The 15,355-nt window shown below is 40.8% G+C and overlaps 1 protein-coding gene across 1 annotated transcript in view; it reads left to right on the top strand.

Moving 5' to 3' along the window:
- Nucleotides 1-15,355, top strand: part of rasgef1ba (RasGEF domain family, member 1Ba) — a 195,602-nt gene that overhangs the window by 27,393 nt on the left and 152,854 nt on the right. Inside the window, exon 2 of the mRNA XM_055011242.1 lies at nucleotides 4,028-4,075. Coding sequence (XP_054867217.1) covers nucleotides 4,028-4,075 — 48 coding nt within the window. The remainder of the gene's footprint in view (nucleotides 1-4,027; nucleotides 4,076-15,355) is intronic.

The following is a 15,355-nucleotide window of genomic DNA, read 5'->3' as shown; positions in this document are numbered from 1 at the left end:
ATACAACTGGACTTGGAGATCAAATGTTTTTAAAATTTTCTGCAGTATTCAACCCCCTCACCTTTGATCCTTTGCTGTGAAACAGGAAGTGCTGTCTAACTCCTCTGTACATGCTCCAATCTGCTTCAGACTTTACATGTTTGATCAGAGTTCTGCCCTGATCACATTCATTATCCAATATTCACTCAGTCATAGCGCCACCTGCTGGCAACAGGAAGTGGCATGTTTTGTACTGATGATGTACCATTGTTAGGTGGTTAAGAAAATGTATTTAGTTTAACCAAAAAGGGCATTCAACAACAGAACAGAAAACCATGCTTGGTGGCGTAGGGCAGCTCCTGTCAGTTTATTTTTATGTGTGCTTTTATGATACATAAGCTGCTGCTGCAACATTGCAATATCTGTCCATCCATCTGTCCATTCATCCATCCATCCGTTCGTCCATTCATCATCCATCCGTCTGTCCATCCATCCATTCATCCATCTATCATCTATCTGTTCGTCCGTCCGTCCATCTATCCATCCATCCGTCCAGCCATCCATTCATCCATCTATCATCTATCCGTCCGTCCGTCCGTCCATCCATCCATTCATCCATCTATCGTCTATCCGTCCGTCTGTTTGTCCATCCATCCATCCATCCATCCATCCATCCATCCATCCATCTATCCATCCATCTGTCCATCTGTCCATCCATCCATCCATCCATCCACCCATCCATCCATCCGTCCGTCAGTCTGTCCATCCATCCATCCTTCCATCCATCCATCCATCCATCCATCCATCCATCCATCCATCCATCCATCCATCCATCCATCATCCGTCCATCCGTCTGTCCATCCGTCCGTCCATCCATCCATCCGTCCATCCATCTATCATGCGTCCGTCCGTCCATCCGTCCATCCAACCGTTCGTACATTCATCGTCCATCCGTCTGTCCATCCATCCATCCATCCATCCATCCATCCATCATCCGTCCATCCGTCTGTCCATCCGTCCGTCCATCCATCCATCCGTCCATCCATCTATCATGCGTCCGTCCGTCCATCCGTCCGTCCGTCCATCCAACCGTTCGTACATTCATCGTCCATCCGTCTGTCCATCCATCCATTCATCCATCTATCATATATCCATTCGTCCGTCCATCCATCCATCCATCCATCCATCCATCTGTCATCTATCCGTCCGTCCATCCATCCATTCATCTGTCTATCGTCTAGCCGTCTGTCTGTCCATCCATCCATCCATCCATCCATCCATCCATCATTCATCCATCCGTCCGTCCATCCATCCATCATATATGCCAATGATCAACCAGATTCATAAGACCATGTATGTCAACTGCAGTTTTTAGGTTAACTGAAGCCAGATAACAAAAAGACATCCTGGATATGCTGAACCTGCTTCATAGTACAGATTCCAGGTTGTAACAATGATGCTTAAATCCAGGTAAATGCGGTCAGTAATTCGACGTTCCAGTTCAACTACATGAACTTCTTTCAGCTTCTCAACAAATCAAGCCTCACAGACCAACAGAAATCTGACTGTTTTCTGTTCCCACGGGTCACCTCTGGGATCAATAAATCACCTCCGTCCAGCAGAAACGTGGGCAGCACATGACCACTTGCTCTACCGTCACCTTTACCCCCTTCCTCACCTCCCTCACCCCAATCTCACACCTTCTCCCCCCCAAAAAAATCCCTGCAGATGGTGCAGCTTGAAAAATACGAACCTGCTTCCTGCTGAAGGTTTACTGCAGCTCTCTGGTTTTTCTTTTTCTGCATCAAATGAGATCTATGTTGTGGGAGAAGGTTTTTTTTTTTTGAAGTGCAGGTGAGAAACAATAAGTCTTTATATCGAATCACCTGAGGGGCTGTGAGAGTGTGGTTCAGTGTGTAGCCCTCTTTGTATGATTGTGTGTTTGCTCTAAAATTGTCTGGATCAAATAATGTTCAAAGTGTGTGTCCATGTGGGAGTTCATTATTACTGTTCTGCAGAGGTTTGTTTTTTCTTTATTATTCTCTGTAAATACGTCCTTTGGGAGCTTCATGTTGAGGCTTTTAAAGACTCATTAGGGTTTGTTGTTTTGTGGTCTCCTCTAATATGTTCACTTTTAAATGCCTCTAATGGCCTCAGTTTAAATGCACCAATTTACAGTTTGCATTTGCAGCATTTAATTGAGGAGTAAATTGAAAGTTCATTTCCTTCTATCATAGTTCACTTTGTTGGCTGTCTTGTCAGAATCATGAAGTTCTGACCTCATTATTATTATTATTATTATTATTATTATTATTATTATTATTATTATTATTATTATTGTTGGGCATCTACAATTGGTTACAAATCTTTGCTAAGACCAAAATAGAAATACATCAAGTGCAGAAATGTACTTAAATGTTAACTCCAAAAAACTGCTATAAAACATTTTTTTAAAAATAGATTTTCAATTATTTCCATAAATACAACTTCTAATTTATTTCTATGTGCATTCTAAAGCATCATATTAGGAAAAATTCAATAGAAGCTGTAAAATTCTTTGGAAAAAATTGTGGTTTTTTTACCTTTTGAAAAATGGGAGATGGAGCCATCCTTCTTTGAATAAGTTCTGCTGTTACAAAAAGATTAAACTCACATGACTGATCATCTGTTTACACTTCTGTTGTTGTTTTCACATCTGGGCAACATGAACAGCTGACAGGAAACAGACCGATTGATAAAGTGTTTTATTGATCCCGTATTGCAAATGACAATGTTGCGTATCACAAAAACTAAATTAAAAAACACAATTTTAAGGATGTATCCAAGATTTATAAATAATAACATTGCAACTTTACTGAATGAAAACAATTCTGAAGGCCTTTCTCTGGTTTTTCTCTCATACATTGATTGTAGATAGAAAGGTTAAATGCAAAACATTCATTGTGTTTGTGGGTACGTCTATATTAAATGGACACATTCTATGTTGCTGTGATTTCTGATCATCAGTAACTAATAAATAAACGCTGCATTTCTATAAACAAGAAAATTACTCAGAGTGCAGTACTCGGTTAAGGCTGCTCAGTCATTGTATCATTTCAGATGATTACAGATAGTTACAGATGAAATCTTTAATAAAAAACTAGCTTGCGCTGAGCACAGGTGTGTGTTATGCATGTGTACATTATGTACGGATACTGAATCATGTGACCTAAATATGTAGCAGGCGGCGGGAATTGATGGGACTCAGAAACATCCCCACAATTTAATCAATTGTTTCTTGTATCATTTCTGATTAAGTCCTGATAAGTCCTCAGTGGTGGATTTGTAGTAGGATCACAATCATGTGATCATCAGCAGGCAGCTGATGTAGTGTTCACTTGTCATGGTTACAGTGATGCTGTGCTGCTATCTGGCAATGATGCAGAAATCTTTAACAAATCCGTGGATCCAGACTATGAGCTGCATCACTGCCAAAATCTAATCAGTTGGTCCTTGTGTCATTTCTGACCGTCCCTGAAAATTTCATCCAAATCTGCTGGTCAATTTTTGAGTAATGTTGCAAACAGACAGACGGACAAACATATGCCAATCGTGACATAATTCCGCCACGTTCCTTGGTGGAGTAAAATGGCTGCATTTCTGACAGTGCCATATGGGGGAATGAACAGCCTTGGCAGAGTACTTTTCTTGTTAATCTTGTTTTACCTCTTGATTCATTATAAGGTACACATCTAAGTGGCATTTAAAAAGGCTCCATGTGTAGAATTTGAAAATGTGTTCCTTTAATGACCTCTACAGGATGTTTTAAAAAATACAAAGGCATCATGACAAAGTAATGTGTGCAAGAACACAAGTTATTAATTTGTTTCACAAATGCAAACTCTTAAAGTGGCCACATCCCTAATATTTGCTCAACAGCCTCTAAATACATCCACATACTGTGTTTCAGGGACATGAAATACTAAATATCTGTGGTTTGATGTGATGTGTTCTTGTTTATTCCTGCAGTGTAATGATTAGAACCATATTTCTGTGTGTCCTCCTGCAGTGTCGCAGCCAGCCGCCCCTCGGACTCAGGCCTTCCTCCAAGCAGCGGGTATGTAAACATTCACAACCTTAAGTGACTTTTTGTTTCTGTTGTGAGCCCTGAAAGAACAGGATGTTCGTACGCACAGCTGACTGTACACAACATGCCACAGAGTCGGCTCGGCCCACAGAAACACTGATAACTGAGCTAAAAACATCACATGATATCCATCATTGGGCAGCAGCACTGCAGAGGACTGACATGCAGCTAATGTGTGTTCTCATGTGACGTAATGCTGCTCTGCACGCACCTTTTCACGCAGCTTGAAGGAATAGCAAAGTTCTAAGAGACCCTGCATGACCTCAGTGGTGTTTTTATTTATACTGACTGAGCGGGCTGCTGCTGGAATGTCACTAAACTCAACATTTTTGTCAGGAAAAGCAGACGTGTGACAAAAAATACAGAAGAAGTACTGTTGACATTTATGTATGCACTGATTTTGCAATTTTATAATAATAATAATAATAAATTTTATTTATAAAGCGCTTTTCCAAAAACTCAAAGACGCTGTACATAAAATACAATAAGATAAAACAAAACTGTTAATTAAAATCAATAGATAGTAAAACAAGTTCAAGATAAAATACAGAATCACTTAAGGAAAGCAGATCTAAAAAGGTGAGTCTTTAAAAGGGATTTAAATGTGGTGAGGTTGGTGCAGTCACGGAGGGCATGGGGGAGTGAGTTCCAGAGTGTGGGGGCGGCAATGGCGAAGGCTCTGTCCCCCCAATGTCGCCGGCTGGTCCTGTGCGGGATGGAAAGGAGGTTTGTGTGGGAGGAGCGGAGATTCCTGGGGGGGGTGTAGGGGAGGAGCAAATCGGTAAGGTAAGAGGGGGCAAGATTATGGATGGACTTGAAGGTGAGGAGAAGCAGTTTGTACTGGATGCGGTGTGAAATGGGGAGCCAATGGAGGTTCTGCAGGACGGGGGTGATATGGTCGTGAGAACAGGTTCGGGTGAGGAGTCGGGCAGCAGAGTTTTGAATGAGTTGAAGTTTATTGAGAACTTTGGAGGTGGAGCCGAAGAGAATGCTATTGCAGTAGTCAAGGCGGGAAGTGGCGAAGGCATGAATGAGGGTTTCAGCGGCTGAGAAGGAGAGGAAGGGGCGGAGACGGGCGATGTTGCGGAGATGGAAATAGGCAGTTTTGGTGATCTGATTAATGTGGGGTTCAAAAGTGAGGTTGCTGTCAAATATCACACCGAGGTTGCGGATGTGAGCAGAAGGAGATAGGGTGGTGTTATCAATGGTAATGGGGGGGTGGGGAAATGGTGTGAGTGATTTAGGTCCAATAAAGATGAGATCAGTCTTGTCGCAGTTTAGCAGGAGAAAATTTTTCCTCATCCAGGATTTAATGTCGGCCAAGCAGCTGGAGAGAGAGGGGAGGGTGGTGGTGGCGGTGGTGTTGGTGGAGATGTAGAGTTGGATATCGTCGGCGTAGCAATGGAAGTGTAGGTTGTGGCGGCGGATGATGTTGCCGAGGGGGAGGAGGTACAGGATAAAGAGGAGGGGGCCAAGGACTGATCCTTGAGGGACAACATGGGACAGGGGGGCGGTGGCGGATGTGCAGTTGTTGACCTTGATGAATTGTTGTCGATTTGTGAGATATGATGTGAACCAGGTGAGGGCGGTGCCGGTGATGTTAATGGAGGATTGAAGGCAGGACAGGAGGATGGAGTGATTGATTGTGTCAAATGCTGCAGAGAGGTCGAGAAGAATGAGGATGGTGACTTGTCCAGAGTCTGAGGAGAGGAGGAGATCGTTGGTGACCTTGAGGAGAGCAGTTTCAGTGCTGTGATGAGAGCGGAATCCGGATTGAAAGGTTTCATACAGGTTGTTGGAGGTGAGATGAGTTTTCAACTGGGCAGCGACGACACGTTCTAATGTTTTGGATAAGAAGGGGAGGTTGGAGATGGGCCGGAAGTTGTGAGGGGAGGTTGGATCCAAACCAGGTTTTTTGAGGATGGGGGAGACAGAGGCGAGCTTGAGGGGTGAGGGGACACAGCCAGTACTGAGGGAAGTGTTGATGATGTTAGAGATGAGGGGGGAGATAACAGGGAGGCAGTTTTTGAGGAGGTCAGTGGGGATGGGGTCCAGGCAGGATGTGGAGTTTTTAGTTCCAGTGATGAATTTGGGCAGGTCCAGGGGGGAAACGGGCGAGAAGTGGGCCAGGGGGGGAAAGTTCAGAGGGTTTGGTGGAGGAGAGGGGGGATCAAGTGAGGTGGGAGAGGTGACAAGGCTGCTGTGGATGGAGATGATTTTGTTATGGAAAAAAGAGAGGAATAGGTTGCACTTGTCAGTGGTGAACGAGTTTGAGACGGTGTCCGGGGGGGCAAGGAGTTTATTGACAGTTGAGAAGAGGGACTTGGGGTTGTTGGAGCTGGTATTGATCAGGTCAGAGTAGAAAGTGGACCGTGCAGATTTCAGGGCGTCTTTGTATTGTTGGAGGAAGTCGGAGTAGGCTTGACGGTGAACTGTCAGGTTTGTTTTCTTGACAAGACGTTCCAGCTGTCGTTTATGGGCTTTCATGCGGTGGAGTTCGGGGGTGTACCATGGAGCAGAGTGGGAGAAAGTGACTAATTTGGATTTGAGGGGAGCAAGCTGATCAAGACAGGAAGAGAGAGTATGATTATAGTGGTTGATGAGGTCAGTGGGGTTATTGATTGATGGGGGAGGGGAGATGGACAATGCAGTGGTCAGTGAGGCGGAGAATACAGAGGGGGAGAGTGATCTAGTGTTTCTAAAAAAGATTGTCCGTTTTTCCTTGGGCAGGGGGGTGGGGAGGCTGATGTCCATAGTTATTGCTAGGTGGTCAGAGATGGAGAGATGACAGCTGGAGATATTTAGGACTGTAAGACCAGAGGAGCAAACCAGATCGAGGATGTGTCCATGGTTGTGGGTGGGGAAATTGACATGCTGGGTGAGGTTGAGTGATTGTAGGAGGTCTAGGAAGTCAGAGGCAGATTTACTGTGAAGGTTGTCCATGTGAAAGTTGAAGTCACCAAGGATGAGGACTGATGGAGATGTAGCTAATAGCTGGGTGGCAAAGTGGGAAAAGTCAGGGAGAAATGAGGGGTTTGGTTTAGGTGGGCGGTAAATGATAGCAGTGACCATTGGGGTGGGACCGGGTAATTTAAAAACAAGGTGTTCAAAGGAGGGGGAGGCAGGGATGGAAAGTGGGATGGTTGTGAAGACCTGTTTGTGGATGACTGCGATGCCGCCTTATGAAACGGATACAGGATTTAGGCCACAAAAATGTCAGTGTTACATACGTCAGTGGGATATAAGAATACTAGTACTCAGATCCAGTTTGTGTTACACATATGAGCTCTGTCTAGGGGTCATTAAGCCCCACTGAAGTCGTTGTCATGGTGCCCGTTGGTAGATAAACCCACACAATGCTCTCTGCTGGCCAACATAAACTTCGGCTTGTTCACTGGTTTGTTGACTGGGTTGTTGACTGGGTTGTGGACTGGTTTGCTGACTGGTTTCACACTGTTTGTTGACTGGTTTGTTGGCTGGTTTCATACTGGTTTGTTGACTAGTTTCATACTGTTTTTTTGACTGGTTTGTTAACTGATCTTATGCTGGTTCATGCTGGTTTGTTGACTGGTTTCATGATGGTTCATACTGGTTTGTTGACTGGTTTCACACTGTTTGTTGACTGGTTTGTTGACTGGTTTCAGGCCGGTTTGCTGATTGGTTTCATACTGGTTTGTTGACTGGTTTAATACTGGCTTGTTGACTAGTTTGTTGACTAGTTTCTTACCAGTTTGTTGACTGGTTTGTTGACTTGCTTCATGGTGGGTGTTGATTGGTTTCATGATGGTTTAATGACTGGTTTTGTACTGGTTTGTTGACTGGTTTCACACTGGTTTGTTGACTGATTTCATACTGGTTTCTTGACTGGTTTGTTAAATTGTTTCATGATGGTTTGCCGACTGGTCTCATACTGATTTGTTGACTGGTTTTATACTGGTTTGTTGACTGGCCTCTTCCTGGTTTGTTTACTGGTTTCATGATGATTTTTTCACTGTTTTTCAAACTGGTCTCATACTGATTTGCTGACTGGTTTCATGCTAGTTTGTTGACTGGTTTAACTATGTAGGTACAGTAAATGTTTTTGCTGTAATGGCAGAAATTGCATTAATTTAAAGCTATAACAACCTGGTAGTAATACAGGTTCCGGTATGTTTTTTTTTCAGTGTTTTTTCTTTGTTGTCCTATTTGACTAAATAGAAGAGCGTCAGAAAAAGCAAACCTGCCATTAACAGAGTCATGTGAAACAGAATGTGTGTGTAGAAGACCTCCTGTGGTTAATATAGACAGTAGGCAGCTACTGACTGTCTTTGAAGATGGTATAACACACACTTAATCTCACACACACACACAGTTTTTCCATTCAGGGTTCAACACTGGAGGCTTTGGCTTTGATCTCCTGTCTCCGTTTGACTGCCGTCCTCCCTCCTTCATCTTTCTTTTCAATGTCATCCTCTCTTTATCTGTTCTATCATGGAAACCTCCATTTGCACACAGTTCTTTTACACTTCTACTACATGTGTGTAGCTCAGTTTGGACCACTAACCAGGCAAGTTAGCCATGCGATATTGACCTCATTCCCTCCTTCTTTCCTTCCTTCGTTCTTCTTGAGATAATCACAAGCTGTCTGAGAATGCAGCCGAACACATCTTTCATCTTGCGGTCTCTGCTAACTCCTTTTGTCAGTCTAGTGAGCTTTAAACAAACCCGAACGAGTCTGTAATCCGGTGGTTTGTGTTTCACCGTTGGGCCCTGGGAGGTCGCCGGTCATTCAGGTTTGTCTTCCAGTTACCTCATCCTGGATCAAAGCAGGAGAAAGACACCCTGTGATGATCATTTGAGAAGCATGAGGTCAGCGCTGGGCTTTCTTTTACTCTGGTCAGGTCTGGAGAAACCCCCAGGAGCGCTACTGGTGCAGGGAGTTAGATAATCCGTCTTTGTCGGCTGTTTTCTTGTGTCAAGTACACACTTGGAGACCGCAGTTCAGTTAAAAGCATGTATCATATGTAGAAGACGTGAAAGAACCCCTAAAATACTTTGGTTTTGTTGGGCTGAGTTCCATTTACAGAATGACTTTAACATCCACTTATGTCCTTGGTTTCTCATACATAATGCAAGTTGTTGTCTGGTTTATTGACTAATTTGTTGACTGGTTTAATCCTGATTTATTGACTAGTGTGCTGACCATTTTCATACCAGTTTGTTGATTGGTTTGTTGACTGGTTTCAAATTGCTTTATTGATTGATTTCATGCTGGTTTGTTGACCAATTTGTTGACTGGTTTATACAGGTTTCATACTTGTTTGTTGACTGTTTCATACTGGTTTGTTGTCCACAAACTTGTGGACTGGTTTGTTGACTCCTTTGTTCACTGGTTTGTTGACTGGTTTCATGCTGGCTTGTTGACTGATTTGTTGACTGATTTCATACTGGTTTGTTGATTGGATTGTTGACTGGTTTCATGCTAGTTTGTTTACTGGTTTCATACTAGTTTGTTGACTGGTTTCATACTAGTTTGTTGACTGGTTACATACTAGTTTGTTGACTGGTTTCATGTTAGTTTGTTGACTGGTTACATACTAGTTTGTTGACTGATTTCGTACTAGTTTGTTGACTGGTTTCATACTAGTTTGTTGACTGGTTACATACTAGTTTGTTGACTGGTTTCATGGTAGTTTGTTGACTGGTTTCATACTGGCTTGTTGACTGGTTTCATTCTAGTTTGTTGACTGGTTTCATGCTAGTTTGTTGACTGGTTTCATGCTAGTTTGTTGACTGGTTTCATACTAGTTTGTTGACTGGTTTCATGTTAGTTTGTTGACTAGTTTCATACTAATTTGTTGACTGATTTCATACTAGTTTGTTGACTGGTTTCATGCTAGTTTGTTGACTGGTTTCATGCTAGTTTGTTGACTGATGTGTTGACTGGTTTCATGCTAGTTTGTTGGCTGGGTTCATGCTAGTTTGTTGACTGGTTTCATGCTAGTTTGTTGACTGGTATGCCTGTTTGTTGACTGGTTTGTTGACTGGTTTCATGCTAGTTTGTTGACTGGTTTCATGCTAGTTTGTTGACTGGTTTGTTGACTGGTTTCATGCTAGTTTAGTGACTGGTTTGGTGACTGGTTTCATACTAGTTTGTTGACTAGTTTGTTGACTGGTTTCATGCTAGTTTGTTGACTGGTTTCATGCTAGTTTGTTGACTGGTGTGTTTACTGGTTTCATGCTAGTTTGTTGACTGATTTCATACTAGTTTGTTGACTGGTTTCATACTAGTTTGTTGACTGGTTTCATGCTAGATTGGTGACTCGTTTGTTGAATGGTTTCATGCTAGTTTGTTGACTGGTTTGTTGACTAGTTTCATGCTAGTTTGTTGACTGGTTTTATGCTAGTTTGGTGACTGGTTTGTTGACTGGTTACATACTGGTTTTGGAGATTGTGAAACCTCAGTTCATTTTACCCTCCACACAACATTTCAGACAGCGTCCTACCAGACCTTTCAAACAAAGCTCCTGACCACCTACAGAACATTAATGTACAGCTTGGATACAGAAATGTCAGTTTTTTCTTAATGCATTGCAGAACCGTTCAGTTGTCAAACATATATTGGATTGATTTTTAAAATTTTTATTTTTTTTAACTTTAATGCACTTAAAGTGTGTATTATCTAGGAAAATGGTATCGGCTCCCAGTGCACCAATGCAGGAATGTCGCCATAGAAAACAGATTTTAAAATTCAGTATACTGCAAAAAGCAAAGAGCTTCGCCTGCTGCTGATAGAATTGGAAAAGCTTGAATATAACAGATGTTCATCTATATGTAAAAGTCCCGTACCCTAGCTTTAAAATAAACATGAATACATTTCTCCATCTTGGAAGAAATTGGTCAGACTGGATGGCCTTAACCATCGTCAAAACCCAAATGGAAGCACAGATCAAAGGAGGCAGCATTATTCTGTTGTATGCATGAAATTGAAGTTGAAATGGCGTGTGCATATACATGTAGGGTGTGTTATACTGCAGGCCTGAGGTTTCAGATTTAGCTCCTAGACCATCAAAGTGATGATTGACCTGAACAGAAGAGGACCTTCAAAAGATATAAATATGAACTGTAGAGAAACCTGGAGTTCTGTATTAAACAGCTGCAAAACGGCTCAAGCAGCAAAGAGAAATAATGAATGTGGATGTCAAAGGTGCACCACAGAAGCCATATTTCCATTTATATTTACAAGATGCATGGAGATTAACCACATACTAGCAAAGATATAGAAAACAGAGAAAACTACACGGTAAAAAAAGATAATTAGAACTAAAAAACGAAATATTTTTACATATATATGGTAAGATAAAGCTCTAGTGTCTTGATGTGTTGTGAAATCAGAGCCTTGAATTTCCCTCGGGATTAATAAAGTATCTATCTATCTATCTATCTATCTATCTATCTATCTATCTATCTATCTATCTATCTATCTATCTATCTATCTATCTATCTATCTATCTATCTATCTATCTATCTATCTATCTATCTATCTATCTATCTATCTATCTATCTATCCATATGTCTTTGTGTCGTTTTATCTGCACCATTCGCTCTATATTGAATGTCTATGTCACTAAAATGCCCATAAAACTGTGTATTTGTATGCTTACAATGCCTAAAAAGGATCAACAAAATCATTATTACCTCTTTGTGTGTTAGTGGGTCATTGGTTTATGATATAAAAAGGTTGATAAGGGGAATAAAACTGATCACAGCTCAGAACACAAAGGAAAACAGTGTGTGTCGGTTTGTTTCGGAGGAAAAGTAGGACTCCGGTGTGACATTTCAGCTGTTGCGTAACATTTGGATTGTAACCTTTTCAGTACAGAGTCGGTAAAGACCGGAGGCAGCGGCCACAGAACTGCTGCTGTTGAGCTCTGAAGACTGATGTTTTCCAGCTCAGAGAAAACTCTCCTGGCACTAAACGCTAACTCACCACAAACCACTACGACCACAGACCTCCAGTCAGCAGGGACTGGAAACGTGTCATGGGAAAAGACCGATTTTCACACTAATGTTCCCGGTCGATATCACAAGATGCCTCCTGGTTCAGGGTGGAGTTGATCAGAGAGAGAAAGAATATCAGGATGTATAGAGTAGGCAAGGTTTCAGATAGAAGACAACAAGCTCAGAGGGGATGAAAATCAGGATTAAAAAGTCCATGTGCTGCAGAAACAATCAGTTTCTTTCTCTTAGCTGTTGGGTAGAACTCTAGAAAGTTGACTAGTTTGTTGACTGGTTTCATACTGGTGTGTTGACTGGTTTTATACTGGTTTGTTGACTGGTTTGTTGACTGGTTTCATACTGGTGTGTTGACTGGTTTCATACTGGTTTGTTGACTGGTTCCATACTGGTGTGTTGACTGATTTCATGCTAGTTTATTGACTGGTTTTATGCTGGTTTGACTGGTTTGTTGACTGATTTGTTGACTGGTTTCATGCTGATTTATTGACTGTTTCATACTGGTTTGTTAACTGATTTCAAACTGGTTGGTTGACTGGTTTCATGTTGGTTTGTTGACTGTTTCATACTGGTTTATTGACTGGTTGGTTGTCTGGTTTCTCTCTAGTTTGTTGACTGGTTTCATGATCTGTTGAATGTTTTCTTTGACTGTTTTTTTTGCAACAATTTGAACCCAAACCATGATATTTTACTCAGCATGTGATGTCAAATATTTAATATTTCTGGTGTAATATTTCATTATCTTGCGTAACATTTCACTTGAATTTGCAGTATTTCTTTATCACGACGTGATACTTTACTACTTTGCTTGTATTAATTTTCTTTTTTTGTTTTTTTCTACTTGACACTGCATTCCTCTTATGTAATTTTTATTCTGCCTAAAGATTTTCCTTTGAGACTAATAAAGTCTGATCTTATCTTAGAACCAAACAGCATGTGAAAACTAAAGTCTAAGAATAATGGTTCCACGTGAGTCTCTTGGGCTAAAATCTTGTTGTTTTTTTTTTAATGAGGGTCTTTATAGGAAACATACCTGCTCTGTGTTTGTGGGTCATCTTTACATTTTCCACCGCTGGTAGTTTCCAGGACATCAGTAACTCTACAGGGTCGACCCCCTTTTTTCCCTCTCTGCAGACAAATCTGCTTCCTGCGAGGCTTCTCTGTCGAGGCCTAATTCCATTTTAATTTCCTCCCAGACCTACAGTATGCATGCAGCAACGCCCGCAAGATTATCGTCCAATTTAAACATCGTGTAGTCAGCTTTGTTTTCGTTCTGTAGCTCAGAGTAAACACTTTGTGTCCTGATTAGGTTCCCTGTGAAGGAGCTGAGCCTCAGTTATTTCTCCTAGAGGTTGTTGAATGTATTTATTAATTAAGATGTGATTTAAAGAGCAGAAAATGTAGCGTGAGATAGTTTTGGTGTTTAGCACTGATGAGTAATATTGTTTGGGAGTTGAATGGTCAGAATAATTTAAATTATGAGTCTGAATATGGTTCCATATGACACTTTAGCAAACATCTGCAAGGAAAACATTGGAATTGAAGCTGAGGAAAGTTTGCCAGTCAATGTATTTTAAGGAATTCCTGCCATTTAAAACTGCATCATGGTTAGTTGCAGGTTAGAAGATCTTTAGGCATCAATAAAACTGAGCCAAATTTAAGTTTTTGACGTTGAAATTTTCTAAATATTGTTTCAACAGCTAATTTTGGGATGTCCTTGCCACATTTTTTGGCAAAAAATTTACCAAAAGAAGTCTTTACACACTTTAAAAAGCAAATAAGAGGACATATTCCCATCATTTAATTAAATGCGTGGTTGTAAAATGGAATAAAAACTACATTTGCAGATTTTGATGAACCTTTTGCGTTGCAGCCGTACTTTTACTGGGTTTGGTTGACTTAATAATGGTGCATCAACTTAATATTTTGTGTAATTTCGACTTAAATTTCTGAATTAGTTCATTTAAAACTAACTTCAAGTTCCCTCTCTTGTCTTTACATCCCTGACCATTTTTAGACCAATTATTGAAAATACCTTCAATGCCTGATTTCCCAAACTTCTTTTAGTTATATTATAGAAGAAATGCAAATTTTGTAAATTTTTTGACATTTAACGTTTATAAATATAATTTCGACAGCTAAGCATGGGATCTCCTTGATATAATTTTTGGCAAAAATTGACAAAAAAGAATTCTTTGCACACTCTGGAAAGCAAATAAGGGGACATATTCACACTACTTAATTAAATGCACGGTTGTAACATGAAATAAAAACTAAATTTGCTGATTTTGATGAACCTTTTAAGTTGCAACCGTACTTTTGGTAGGTTGGGTTGACATAATAATGTTGCATTAACTTAATATTTTGTGTAATTTTAACTCAAATGTCTGCATTAGTTCATTTAAAACTAACTTCAAGTCGAGGTAACTTAAAAAATTGGCTTGAGAACTTACATTTTCTTCAGCTTGAGTTCAGGATTTCAAGTCCCCTCTGTTGTCTTTCCATGCCTGAACAATTTTTAATTGTTTAAACCAATTATGGAAAATACCTTCAATTGCACAGGAAAAACTGATTTCCCAAACTCATTTTAGTGTGTTGGTTCAACATAATTTCATTTAGAAGTTATACTAATTCAAGAACACTCATGCAAACTGAGTGTATACAATCTAAATCTAATTTCAGGGTGACATTGAACTATCTGTGCAGATCAGAAACTGGTTGTAGAAGAGATGCTCATTGACACAGAAGGAAAACAACTGATGACTAAAATCTGTAGAATTCAGTGTTGAATGTTGATTAAATCCCATTTTTTCATTGAAATTTGCTGCGGTTCCCACCTGCCTGCATATTCCCCTGTTATTCTAAGGCTTTACAATAAGCAGATTAAAGGCTCGGAGACTTCATGATTGGAAACATACAGCAGCCAATCTGATGTCCAAATAACTGGACTGTTTATGAATATTCAATCACTCTGTGGCCTGATTCGCTCCTGACCTGGTTCTGGGCAACTTTTTTTGTCCATTTTGTCTATTTGTCCACAAATTACATCAAATCTGACCAAGCTTTGTAACAATGTTGGTCACATGACATCCAGAGAAACTTCATGTACAGACGGTTATGAGACACCAAACTGTGGGAGGAAACAAACACTGAGGTTTATTGAATGTAGCCTGAGAGGATTTTACATTTTATTCTGCCTTCCTGACCTAATGTGAGCCGACGGAATCTGTCCTATTCTTTTTTAGATGCTTCTTG

This window comes from Amphiprion ocellaris, chromosome 6 (assembly GCF_022539595.1).
Source record: "Amphiprion ocellaris isolate individual 3 ecotype Okinawa chromosome 6, ASM2253959v1, whole genome shotgun sequence".
Taxonomy (NCBI): domain Eukaryota; kingdom Metazoa; phylum Chordata; class Actinopteri; family Pomacentridae; genus Amphiprion; species Amphiprion ocellaris.
The sequence above is the reverse complement of the archived record's forward strand: the minus strand, read 5'-3'. Positions and strand labels throughout refer to the sequence as shown.